This window comes from Stylophora pistillata, chromosome 7, assembly GCF_964205215.1.
Source record: "Stylophora pistillata chromosome 7, jaStyPist1.2, whole genome shotgun sequence".
NCBI classification, from domain to species: Eukaryota; Metazoa; Cnidaria; class Anthozoa; order Scleractinia; family Pocilloporidae; genus Stylophora; species Stylophora pistillata.
In genome coordinates, this window is record NC_142525.1 from 26,590,717 (window position 1) to 26,603,216 (window position 12,500).

Below are 12,500 nucleotides of genomic sequence, written 5' to 3' on the forward strand. Positions count from 1 at the left end.
TATGAGGAATGTATGAAGCGCGATACCCTCTTGCAAATTTCGCACGTCGCTACATCCTTCTACAACACACTTAGTCGGCATATTTTCGGACAATATCGACAGAAATACTCCAAAAAATGCCCTTATTTCGTTAGGCGAAAAAAAATTGTTGGTTTTAGGTGCACTTTAAACGTCGCATCTCACATGAACTTAATGCATGAATTATAGGAAATATTATGATTCGTTTATTACCCACAACTCGAGAAGAAAGTCCTTTCAAGCAGAAGTAAAATTTTTAAAACAAACGTAGATTTTGCTCTTTACAATAGAAAAGGACCACAGAAACGAACCAGAAAGGAAACTGTCACCATTTGTCACACAAGATGACTTATCAGCGCCTAATTATAACTAACAGAAAATCGATGGGGCAGTAGTTTTTAATAGAAATTCAAACTCCACCCAGAGAAAAATCGAAGTTCTTGCCAGTAGAGGAGAGGAAAATGTGTGAGAGGAATTGATTTGTAAGAATAGAGCTGTAAGTGCCAATCAGAGCACAGCGATAAATAACACGGCGGATGAGAGCAGTGATAGAACGGTCAATAGCTTTGATTATCATAACTCTAAGTCGAAGTTTGAGCCCAAGTTCAACCGGCACTCGTTGAAGAAGTTCTTCTTTACACATTGATATTTAAGAAGGTTTAACAACTTAGAATATACGAGGTTGACATTCTAAATATATTTGCTATGTATGTTTCGAGCTCTGATTCAAATTAGGGAATAATCTCCATTGGACTGTGATGAACTGATTATCAAGTTTCACCCTCTTACGTGATTTCGTTATGTGGTTTACATTCATTAAAAACGCTTGGAATAACGAAGTAATAAAATGTTAAATGAAGAGCTTGGTGTTAGTTTATCTACGTTACGTTTCGTTTAATACAGTCAACAACTCACAAAGTTATTGTCCATTAATTTCAGTTTCAATTGCCGCAACGGTGTCTCTAGGTCAACTAATAATAGCCCAAAGCATACAGAATGCCCGCCACAAGACAGCGAGCGATTCGTTAAATTCGGACATTCAGTTAACCACATTAATCCAGTTAATCGGGGCCATTCCTTGCCACAATTCTGCCGCGACCGTCTGAATTGGCGATGGCGGTCTACGCTGAGTTTGAATGGACACTAGCCATAGATGCTTAAATTCTTACCTCCTCTGATATTCTGAGTGCCTTTTTCACCCTCTCTTTCATCTGGTCCAATGTCTGCAGCCCTATTAGCGAAATACCTAGAGACTGCATTAGCTCAACCATGCCACCAAGATCGTTGCATTTTTCAAAGTCTTTCGACGCACTCATGTTGAATACGCCGTTTGGATTCATGTACAGAGAGTAGGAAGTAAATATACGCCTCTGGGAGACGTTTCATTTGTCTGTTGATCACATACGGGATTTCATACTTATGTAACAGCTTAACCTCTGACCTACGGTTGTCACGGTTGGTTTTGCCGAAGCCTCTGGATTGTTCATTGATTGGAAACAAATCCATTTCAGACAAATCGCACATCCGTTTTGATAGTCACACCTTACACATTAGCAATTGCAAAAGTATACTATAGGCTATTTTTTACGAACTTGAAACCTTGCCTTCACTGATACGGTTGATAGGTTTTATCTATTTATCATGCTATTGAAAGGTTTCTGTCACGAAGAAAAGAGTCGCTATTTGGTTGTGTAAATCTTCATTTAACGCTACGACCTCTCAGTACAAAGCGATCTTAAAAACGATAAACACGGGATTTTAGTCCTGGTCCACATGGCTGACCATCTTGTAGGTATATTATAAGAATTTCTAAAGATTACTGCCACAACGAGAAATTTAGAGAAATTTGCCGACCATTTTAAAAATGGTCGGAAAAATTTTCACCGTTATAAAAGTTTTCTAAGGCTTTGTATGGGACAACGGGAGGTACTTACAGTGCACGCATTTTCCGTCCTGTTATGCACCAGCTTCCTCCGCACAACTGCTACTATGGCTTACATCTGTTTGCTCTTCTTCACTGCCGGCGTCTGAATAATCATCTGACAAAACATCCCTTGCTTTAGATGAAAGTTCCATATTACCGTGAGTGTCAGAAAAAATAGGATTTATAATGGCATACCACCTCCCGGTTAGCTTAATTGGTATAGCGCCGGACTGTTGTGCGGGAGGTCGAGAGTTCAAATCCGGCCGGACCAACAATCAGGGTCTTTAAATAACTGAGTAGAAAGTGCTGCCTTTGTAATAATATCTGCAAATGGTTAGAATTTCTAGTCTTCTCGGATAGGGACGATAAATGGAGGTCACGTCTCACAAGCCCTTATATGTGATTTAAATTTGTGGAACGTTAAAGAACCCACACACTCCTCGAAAAGAGTGGGGCACGTAGTGCCCGGTGTTGTGGTCTATCTTTGTGCAGTGTCCATCCAGGGTGAGTTGGGGGGAGGGGTTGTGCCTCGCATGGACCTTGTGTTCCGTTCGCACTAACCCTTCCGGGTCTAGTCACACCCGGTAAAGTCGTTAAAACAATAAAAGAAAACAAAACATAACACTCTGGCTCCTGTATTGCAGCCTTTCCACTACCTTTCATGATTCGCTCAGTGTATTTACTCCACTGATCTTTCATCCACTTTAGTTTTACCTGTGTCAACAATCATGAACTTTAATAGTTCGTTGCGTAATATTGAAAAGAGGAGCAACTTCTCCACAGACCGCTCATTCATTTGGCCGATTTCATTTCACGCTTCTAAAGATTCCTCATTTTAAAGATTCTCGCTTTTAAAGATTCTCGCTTTTAAAGATTCCCCTTTTTAAAGCTCTTTCATTCCCCATTCTCCATTCCTCCGTTCCCTGTTCCCTATTTTAATGATAGCCCCCCTTCCTCCTCGAATTCTCTGTTTATTCTATTGTTATGTAAAAGCCTCCTAAGGCTATTTCCTCTTAAGATATCTTTCCAAGTATGCTATTAATTCTGCCAATTAGTTAATTATAATTTTTATTTTATCAATCTTTTATCTGTTTTGGCCGATTTTCACCGCAAAGTGGGAAATTTTTAGTTGGGAAGTCATTTTATAAAGCGTAAATAACTCGAAGGCGCATACTTAGTATGCAGGAACTGTCGCACGGAACTCAACACGATTTGTTGGTTGAGTTAGAACGATTACGATGCAGGAAGACTGACAGCCCAGTAGTGTCGCCTTTATAAGCTGGTGAACAGCATCGTCAATCAGAATAGAACTGAATTAAATTAATTAGAGCAGAAAGGGTTGAGTTAGCTCTCAGAGCAGTCAGTTGTAAAAAGAAAATCAGGCAAGAAATAAAGAGGTTTTGACGGGGTGTTAGATAAAGCATCTAACACGAAGAAAAGAGTCGCTATTTGGTTGTGTAAATCCTAATTTAACGCTACGACGCTTCATGATCAGTACGAAGCAGTTTTAAAAAACGTTAAACACGATTTTAGTCTGGTCCAGATAACTGGCCAGCTGCTTTGCATATAATAAGAATTTCTAAGATTACTGCCATGACAATTAGAGAATTTTTCCGCGTCCTCCGTGAAAATTTGGTAATAAATCACAAAATAAACTCAAATTCCTATGATTAGAGTTGGGACAGTTCATTTTCGGAGAGGAGTAATTACGGTACGGGAAACTTCATCTTTCAAATGATTTTGAATTAAACATGTCAAACGACCACTACATGCAAATAAGCAGATAAAGATAACATTCGACAATATAATTGTGAGATGTTATGAACATCCCCCTCCCTCAGCCTTAGGAAATATCACCGAATTCTCAAGTGACTCAGATCACAATTTGCAATTCACTTCAAAGAAAGAAAGAAATGTATGGAGAACGGCAGTTTCGATGTTTAAAAACACGATTTTTGTGAGGGATCAACGCTTTTTTGTTTAATCGAGCTGTTGCTCTTTGAAACGATGGAATAAGCGATGAGAAACACAAGGAAACTCCTGGGTCAAGCGATAGTTCGGATTCTTACATTTACACTAACTATCTAAGACCTAGTTCATCAGTTAACGCTTCCTCTGAACACATCGAAATTACCTCAGATTGTTTATCGTCGAATAATCATGCCTAAAGGGAATAGATCTGCTGTAAAACAACGAGTTATAAAGAAAAGTGTCAGTGGTAAGAAGAGAAAGGCTTTCAAAGGTACCTCAAAGCACAGAAAGATCGCGGAAAATGCATCGAAGAGACCTAGATTTAGAGTGTTTGGTTGTCACGGTAGCACCAAAGACCCTATCCTGAATCCGCTCCATAGGATCATGGTTTAATCTACGGTAGTTATGCCTGAGAAATTATAACTATTTTCCATGAATTTTTGTAGGAAAAAAAATGCGTGGGGGCAGACAGCAACCATCATTTTATGATAAGAAATTCAGAAGTGAATAATTAACTACGGTTTAGTCATTTCATCTCGACTTCAATTTCCTGAATAAGTCTTTCTGAAGGAATGCCCTGTTTAAAATTTCATAGTTTTCTATACGGTTGTTCAAGAGTTTTGTTTCTTTTCAGAGACTCACTATATTTGTCTGAAATCTGACTAGACGGCCCCTTTAAATTTTGTTTTGACGATTTCATTTACTCCAAAATTCATATTGAAAGTTATCCTTCTAATGCTTAATTTTTTCACAATCTTCTCCTTTCCCGACATATTTTCAGAACTGAGTTCTCGCCCAGTCCTGATTTCATTGAAACAATGAGGTAGTAAGCTTAAAATCCACATGCTGAATCATTTAAAATCGAAGAACATTTAATGATACATTTTAAAACGTATTGCAGGTAAACCTTTGAATTGATTACGCCTTTATCCAAACGCAAATTTGCACATCTTAGTTTTGTAAACCTTGTCCAGTCTCTAAGCGGTTTTCTACTTACGCTTTGTGTACCTTTGAACACTTAGTGGATCTCAGTAAGTGATTCTTACCCTGCGGTTTATCTATTTTTGTGTAGTAATGGATGATTATCGATATGATGCAGGAGAAAAACAAAAACAAAAGAAAACGAAAAAGCTTCAGAAAAGATGCACATGTTGCAACCGGTACTAACAGTATTTAGAGACCAGTCATTAGCCTTCGCCAAGGGGGATGGAGGGAGGGTGGGGTCAGAGCAGTTTGGATGCGTAACATTGAAATTCATTTGATCCCCTTGAGGGCTTTGTAGTGTTTTGTTGATCTCCTCCCATTGACAGCCAATTTCTGTAGCCCCCCCCCCCTTTATACTCTGTTAGTGATGACTGGTCCCTTTTCTATTCCCCCTGAAAACCATGTGATCCTCCGCCCGCCCGCCCGCCCACCACCCCCCACCCCCCACCCCAGCCGACATATATATAAGAAAAAAGGCAAACATTCTTTCAAAGTCATATTGTCGGGAACCGTGAACAATCCCTTAATTCGTTTAGTTTTTATTGTTCTTTGTTGTGTATGACCGGAAATGAATTCACTCAATTTCCCAGAATGTACTTTATACTCCTAGGTATCACGTAGCTACTTAGTTAAATATAGCGATCCTCGCATGCGCTTGTGTCGGTTGATGCTGTAGTTAAGCCTGGAGTTTAAGCGGAGTGATTCTTAGAATAAAGGGGCTGATTAATTAGGAAACGTGTTGGTGCGTTTTCGACAAACTGGCGAGCACGAAGGGACTTGAATCCCCTGATAGTGGCTTATCGCCTGTCCTGTTGGCTGTAAACTCTAATGCTGACTATGAGAAGTTGTGCGTTCTTGACGTATTAGGACTGGCGGACTCTGCAACTGGAGATCAGAGTGCTGTTTATGACGAGTTCAAGGAACAGTTAGGTCGTTCTCCCGAAGGATGGTACGAAACTGGGCTACCTTGGAAGGGAAATTGCCCTCCTTTACCGAACAACCGGGAAGGTAGTTTGCGCAGATTAAACAGCCTTTTACGGAAGCTGAGGAAGACTGACCTGCTAGATGAGTATGACGCTGTGATCAGAGAACAGCTGGAAAGAAGGCATAGAGGAGCGAGCACCAGTTGAAGTTACTGGAAGAGGGTTCTTTCTGCCTCATCTTGCTGTTGTGAGAAGAAATGCTGAGACAACGAAACTGCGAGTGGTGTACGACGCGTCTGCGCGTGCACAAGAGAAAGCCCCTTCGTTGAACGATTGCCTCAATGCTGGACCTCCATTACAAAACAAGGTGTGGAGTGTCGTTGTTCGAAACAGATTCCATCCTGTTTTAGTGGCTGGCGACGTTCGTCGTGCATTCCCGCAAGTGCGAATCCGAGAAACCGAGAGAGATGCCCTACGATTTCACTGGATCGCCGACAAGACAGCTAAGCAAGTTGAAACGCTGCGTTTCACTAGAGTGGTGTTTGGTCTCACTCCTTCGCCATTCCTTCTCAATGGAGTGATCCAGCAACATCTAGAGTATCTATTGTCCACATATCCTGATGCTGTGAAAGAGATCCTTAAGAGCCTGTACGTGGACGACCTTCTCTCTGGAGGGCCTACAATCGAAAAGGCGAAACAGCTAAAACGAGAAGCTACCGAGATCTTCGCTGATGCCAAGGTCGAACTGCACAAGTGGCATTCGAACAGAAAAGAGCTTGAGACAGCCTGTGAAGACTACGAGCCATCATTCGCTAAGGAGCAGTTAAAGAACACACCGGCAAAGGGAGAATGTAAACTCCTAGGCGTTGGTTGGGACAAGGTCGAAGATACTGTGTATGTGTGTTTTCTGGCCACACCAGCCGAGCAAACGAGGCGTGGTATCCTGACCAACTTGACTAAAGTCTACAACCCACTTGGAGTGGTGCTACCTGTCATGCTTGAGGGGAAAGTTTTGTATAGAGAGTCCTGTATCGAGAGGAACGCTTGGGACGCCCCCTTATCAGGAGAGACCATGAAGAAATGGAAAAAGTGGGAGAGGAGTCTACCTGAGGCAGTGTCGGTGAGACGCAGTATTCCTCTCTACCAAGAAGAAATTGACGAGATTCAGCTCCATGCATTTGGTGATGCCAGCGGTCGTGGGCTGTGTGCAGCAGTTTACATTGTGGTCAAGCAAGCTTCAGGTACATCACAAGGGCTAGTTACTGCAAAGTTCCGTCTAGCGAAACAAGGTCTTACGATTCCCAGGTTGGAGCTCGTGTCCGGTCACATGACCGTAGATCTAATCACCAATGTACGCCAAGCGCTAGAGGAACTAACTCTTGCGACTGAAGACCATTGCTGGTTGGACAGTTCTGTTGCCCTACACTGGATTTCCGATAAAGGAGAGTACCATCAGTTTGTGCAGAATCGTATTAGTAAAATCCAGTCTCATCCAAACGTGCTGTGGCGTCATGTTCCATCAAGCGAAAACCCCGCCGATCTAGGAAGCCGTGGTGGTAGTGTGGTGGGCGCAGACCTGTAGTGGGAAGGACCAGCTCGGCTCTCAGAACCTGCCAAGTGGCCAGACGACATCATGCCGGAACCAAGCCGTGAAAGTATGGCAGAACGAAAGCTCCAGCAAGAAGTGTTCGTGGTTGGAGTCGCGACCCGTGATGCCTTGGATTTGGTCCTACGGAAGTTGGAACTGCGTAAGGCCATGAGGATTGGTGCTTGGGTCATGCGATTCCTGCATAATTCATGGAACTTCTCAAGCAGACTAAGGGATCACTGATTACAGCTGAGGTTGAGAAATGTCAGATGTTTCTAGTCAAGAGAGCACAGCTACAGGGGATGGGCCACGCCAAATTTGACCAAGACCAAGAACAACTGAACTAATGAAGATGGTGTCTTGGAATGTCTAGGACGGATCCAGGGTGAGTACCCAATATACCTGCCTGACTCAGCTCTACTAGCAGCGAAGATAGTGCAACGGGCTCACGTCACTACACTCCATGGGGGAGTTGGTCTAACCATGGCGAGAGTGAGAGAGAAGCTCTGGATACCCCGTCTTCGGAAATTGACGAAGAGAATCGTGAAAAAATGAAACGGGTGCAAACACTTTCAAGCCGTAGCCTTTGCAAATCCACCACCAGCACCCTTGCCAATGGAAAGAACGGAAGGTAACACGCCCTTCAACGTGAAAGGCGTGGACTTTGCCGGACCTATGAAATGCCGTGACAAGCGCAAGGAAGAGAATAAGGCCTATGTGGTGTTGTACTCTTGCAGTATAACGCACGGAGTGTTTCTGGAGATGCTTCCCAGTTTGGAGACTACAGAGTTCATCAAGAGCCTGAAACGGTTAATTGCCAGAGGAGGACGACCATCGAAGATCTATTCGGACAACGGCTAGACGTTTGTCGCTTCAGCCAACTGGCCACAGAAAGTACAGAAAGATGAAAGATTCCACTCGTATCTAGTAATCAGTCCATCATTTGGCAGTTCAACCTCAGCTGAGCACCCTGGTGGGGTGGGCAATTCGAGCGACTGATCGGGTTAAGGAAGTCAGCGTTCTATAAGACAGTTGGTCAAGGACAGCTCTGCTGGGAGGAGTTAGGCGAAGTCATCCTGGACGTCGAAGTGACCCTTAATAATCGTCCGCTGTGCTTCCAAGAGGAAGATGTCCAACTTCCTACCTTGACGCCAAACACATTACTGTTCCTCAACGCCAATATCCTGCCTGAATTACAGCCGCACCAGCTGGATAACAAAGATTTATGAAAGGGTGCCAAGTTCTTGTTGAGAACTAAAGATGCAATGTGGCGTCGGTGGACAGCCAAATACTTGCGGTCGTTACGGTCCTTACGAGTGCCGTCGGCTCAAACACGGACAAGAAGTGTACCCTTGCTATTGGAGATGTAGTCGTCATCCAGTCTTCTGAGCGAAACCGAAACTGCTGGCCTCTTGGAACCGTCGAGGAGCTTATTGAGGGAAGAGATGGTGTAGTTCGTTGTGCAAAGTTCCGAGCAGGTCGATCACACCTCGAACGCTCTATCCAGCACCTCTATCCCCTGGAACTGTCGTGTGACAAAGAGAATTTACAGGGAGACACGACACCCCTCAACCCTACAGCGCTAGTGTTTTGACCTAAACGAGATGCAGCAGTTGCAGCCAGGCTTCGAATGCAGGATGTAGCAGAGAAGGAGGAGCGGGACTAAACATTGCATAAAGAACCTTGATCTGAATTTTGAACTGAAAGAAAGTTAACACTGATCTATTCTAGATTGCTGATACCCCTGAAGGAACACTTTTTGTCAGTTCCTTGTGTCACATATGCCTCGATTCCTGCGAGTCATATGGGGGAGTATGTCGGGAACCGTGAACAATGCCTTAATTCGTTTAGTTGTTATTGTTCTCTGTTGTGTATAACCGGAAATGACTTCACTCAATTTTCCAGAATGTACTTTGTACTCTTAGGTATCACGTAGCTACTTAGTTAAATATAGCGATCCTGCATGCGCTCGTGTCCGTTGATGCTGTAGTTAAGCCTGGAGTTTAAGCGGAGTGATTCGTAGAATAAAGGAGCTGATTAATTAGGAAACGCGTTAGTGCGTTTTCGACAATATAATTAAAGTGTTTCGCTGGTTGTTCATCGTTCTAAAGAAAGAGTGACAACCACATGCCTCAAGTTAAGAAGTCGGTGCCCAAAAGATGAGACTTCAGCCTTCTTTATTTTGTTCCAGCTAATTAATTGAAAACTGTGGTACAAGCCCTGCTCTTTCGATGTAAAGATGATGTAATCCTCATATCGGTCGTCAAGCACAGATTAACCTTTGTCAAGAAAGCATTTCCTCTAGCCGTTAAGTATCACGCTTTTCTATTCACTATAAAAATCAGAAGGATCATATTACCATAAAGTTAACCGCTGTTTTGCCGAGTAGGTCTACCTTTGAGTATGAAATATGTTTAAGATGGCTCCCTGATAGCAAGTGTTCGTGGCGATTGTGGGTACACTTTCTGGGAGAGCCTAGTTAACACCTTGTGACACTCTGCTGCATCTGGTCGATTGTTGGGTTTTCCATCCCAGCAACGCTGCATTAGATATTGCCAGGCAGTTGGCGGCTTCATCGCACCTTTAACAAATGAAGGTCTTGCACCCTTGGCCACTTTGTCCGACACATGTCCTTCTTCTTCAAGGAGGGCTGTCTTCCCATACCACATCTCCCAAAGCATTATACCAAAGCTGTATATATCGGCCTTGTCATCACATTCTTTGTAAAGGATCACTTCCGGGGCGAGGTAAGCTTTGTTTCCCTCCAAGGTGTCTGTGATCTTCTTAGCCTCTCCAGGAAGGCGAAAACCGGAGACCTTAACGACGTTTCTTTGTGAAAGCTATGAAAAGAGGTAAATAATGAAGGCAGATGTTATAAACAGTAAATATTTTCGGGCATTTTAGGAGCTTCAAGGCCTCTTCTACAAAATTGACTTGAAACCACTCGCAGTTCGTCGCTTGACACCGTGAACTATTAATTAAATGAGCACCCCAACGGATTTTAATAACTATTATATTTTGAAAAGAATGAGAAAGATGGTATGTTTTGAGCTCGGTAAAGAAATACAGAAAGATCTTTCTTCTTCTTGTCGAGAGCGTAGGACAAAGATTGATAGATCTTATTTACTTGACCACTGAAATCGAAACTATTTTTGAAATTAAAACCTACCCAAAGAAAATTTAGCCTTCTTTGAAACTCACCAAAATTTTTACCAGCTTGAGGCCGCGGTGAACAATACCCTGGCTGTGTATGAACTCTATAGCTTCAGCTATGTCCTTGGCCCAGCAGAGTACATTTTTCTCCGCGGTTGTTTTTACGGACATACCAGGTATATTTTCAGGATTCTGAAAAATGCGACTCATCAAGTTTTCCTCGCAAATTTCCATGACATGGATCACCCGAAATCGATCGCCTTTCTTAAGCAATGCTGTCCCAAAGAACTTGACAATGAAGTGAAAGTCAAGCTTCCTACAAAAAATAAGGTCACATATATGTTAAGTTTTTTTGGATTTCAATGTGCCTGAGTATTTGGGCGTTTTTCAACTGCTATGTTATCATACGGCTCTAACAAAATCACCTTACTTTCTATTGTTGCCGAATCAAATTCAATTCTTCTTTAGACAGCCCTTTTCCATTTAGTTGCTGCCTCTATATGCATTAACATTTTTTTTATGTTCAATACTTTTCCTTAAATGCAAGTCAGAAGGAGATTGCGTTTAGTGTGCATGCTTAACTTTTAGGCAGCAAGACACCACAGGGAAATGATTTGAATATTGCTTTTTTTTCCAAGGGGGAATATGTTCTTTCTACTAAAAAGCCTTTCTGATTGTTTAACGCCTTTTTGATGAGTAAAACACCTTCTTGATCCTTAAATAAAAACATTCACGATACATAAAAGAGATGAAATTGAGTTAACAATGTCTTCCAGTGTTAAAAATACAAAGAGTGACTTACTGAAGTATTTCTGTCTTCGAAAGGAAGCCAATCGCGGTGGATTCGTTCAGTTCTTTATTCCACAATTTCACAGCCACCTGGGTTGGCTCTCTTTGTCCTGCTATCCTGAATGTTCCTCGATAAACTGAAGCGGATGCTCCATTTCCAAGAAGTGAACTTTGATCGTCTTCAAACCACTTCAAGTCATTATGGCTTATTTCCAAACTCTGCACTTCTCTAATGAAAAATAGGGCAATCTTTTCTTTTACTCTGACACTCATCTCTTCTAAAGGACCATAGAATTCTTTAATTTCCTTTCCTGAACGAATCTCATCCCTGAGCTGCTGGCACAGCATTCTGTCAGCGTCTATAAACTCACGCAATCGAGATGAAACCTGCGTAAGGTAAACCCGAACATCTTTGAGCTGCTCTTCCACGAACAACCACAGCTGTTGTTCTTTAGCCACATTACAAAGGTACTCACGGGAGGCTTGCACTATGAAACCAAGTTTATCTTTCTCGTATTTTCTTGAATCGATCATATTTGCTACCTTCTTTGTAAGACTCACGGCACCAATGACAGGGACACTGCCAACTAAAACTGCTAAGCCAACTGGAACCCAAATTGGACTTGTCACCCCAATCATAACTTTTTGGGCCGCGCCGAAGTCATTTGAGGTCAGGCAAATATTTGGTCCACCAGTATAATCATCGGCGATGACGGAGTTCTCAAGGTATCGGAAAGGAAGGAAACTCTTGCTTTCATCAAACCGCTGGTGGGAGAGTTGGACCATAAAGGTGCGAGCGCGAGACAACATTTGGTTCTCGTCTTCCCATGCAGCAATCGTGTTCTGAAGTCGCTCCCTCAATGCATCTTGGATAAAATAATCGGTTACCTCCCAACTTTCTCCAGTGTCTGGAATATCGTCTAGCGTCCACGAGGTAAATTTTTCCACAACTTTACAAGACTGGAGGTGGTTGGACAGTATCCTTACAGCGTCGTCTGCCAGTTTTCTGAGATGCTCCTGCAACTCGTATTCTACTGAGCACAACCGCTTCTCAACGTCACAAAGTCGTTCAGAGTGTAAATCAGAGACGATTTTGCGATCTGTAGGAGAGCAAAGAAAATCCATGACCATTTTCATGTGGTAGGCCATA

General features: G+C 42.6%; 1 protein-coding gene and 1 long non-coding RNA gene across 6 annotated transcripts in view; one reads left to right on the top strand and one right to left on the bottom strand.

Moving 5' to 3' along the window:
• Positions 1–12,500, top strand: part of LOC148727278 (uncharacterized) — a 215,138-nt gene that overhangs the window by 127,564 nt on the left and 75,074 nt on the right. The gene's annotated exons all lie outside the window — the stretch shown is intronic.
• The window catches only part of LOC111320089 (uncharacterized), a 19,549-nt gene continuing 16,126 nt past the window's right edge, over positions 9,078–12,500 (bottom strand). For all 5 annotated transcript variants that reach the window (XM_088727174.1, XM_088727175.1, XM_088727177.1 and 2 more), the window contains 3 exons: positions 11,364–12,500; positions 10,610–10,877; positions 9,078–10,248 (listed from right to left, as the gene is read on the bottom strand). The exon at positions 11,364–12,500 is cut by the window's right edge and continues 24 nt beyond it. In XM_088727174.1, the coding sequence (XP_088583300.1) occupies positions 9,823–10,248; positions 10,610–10,877; positions 11,364–12,500 (1,831 nt within the window). In that variant the 3' untranslated portion in view covers positions 9,078–9,822. The remainder of the gene's footprint in view (positions 10,249–10,609; positions 10,878–11,363) is intronic.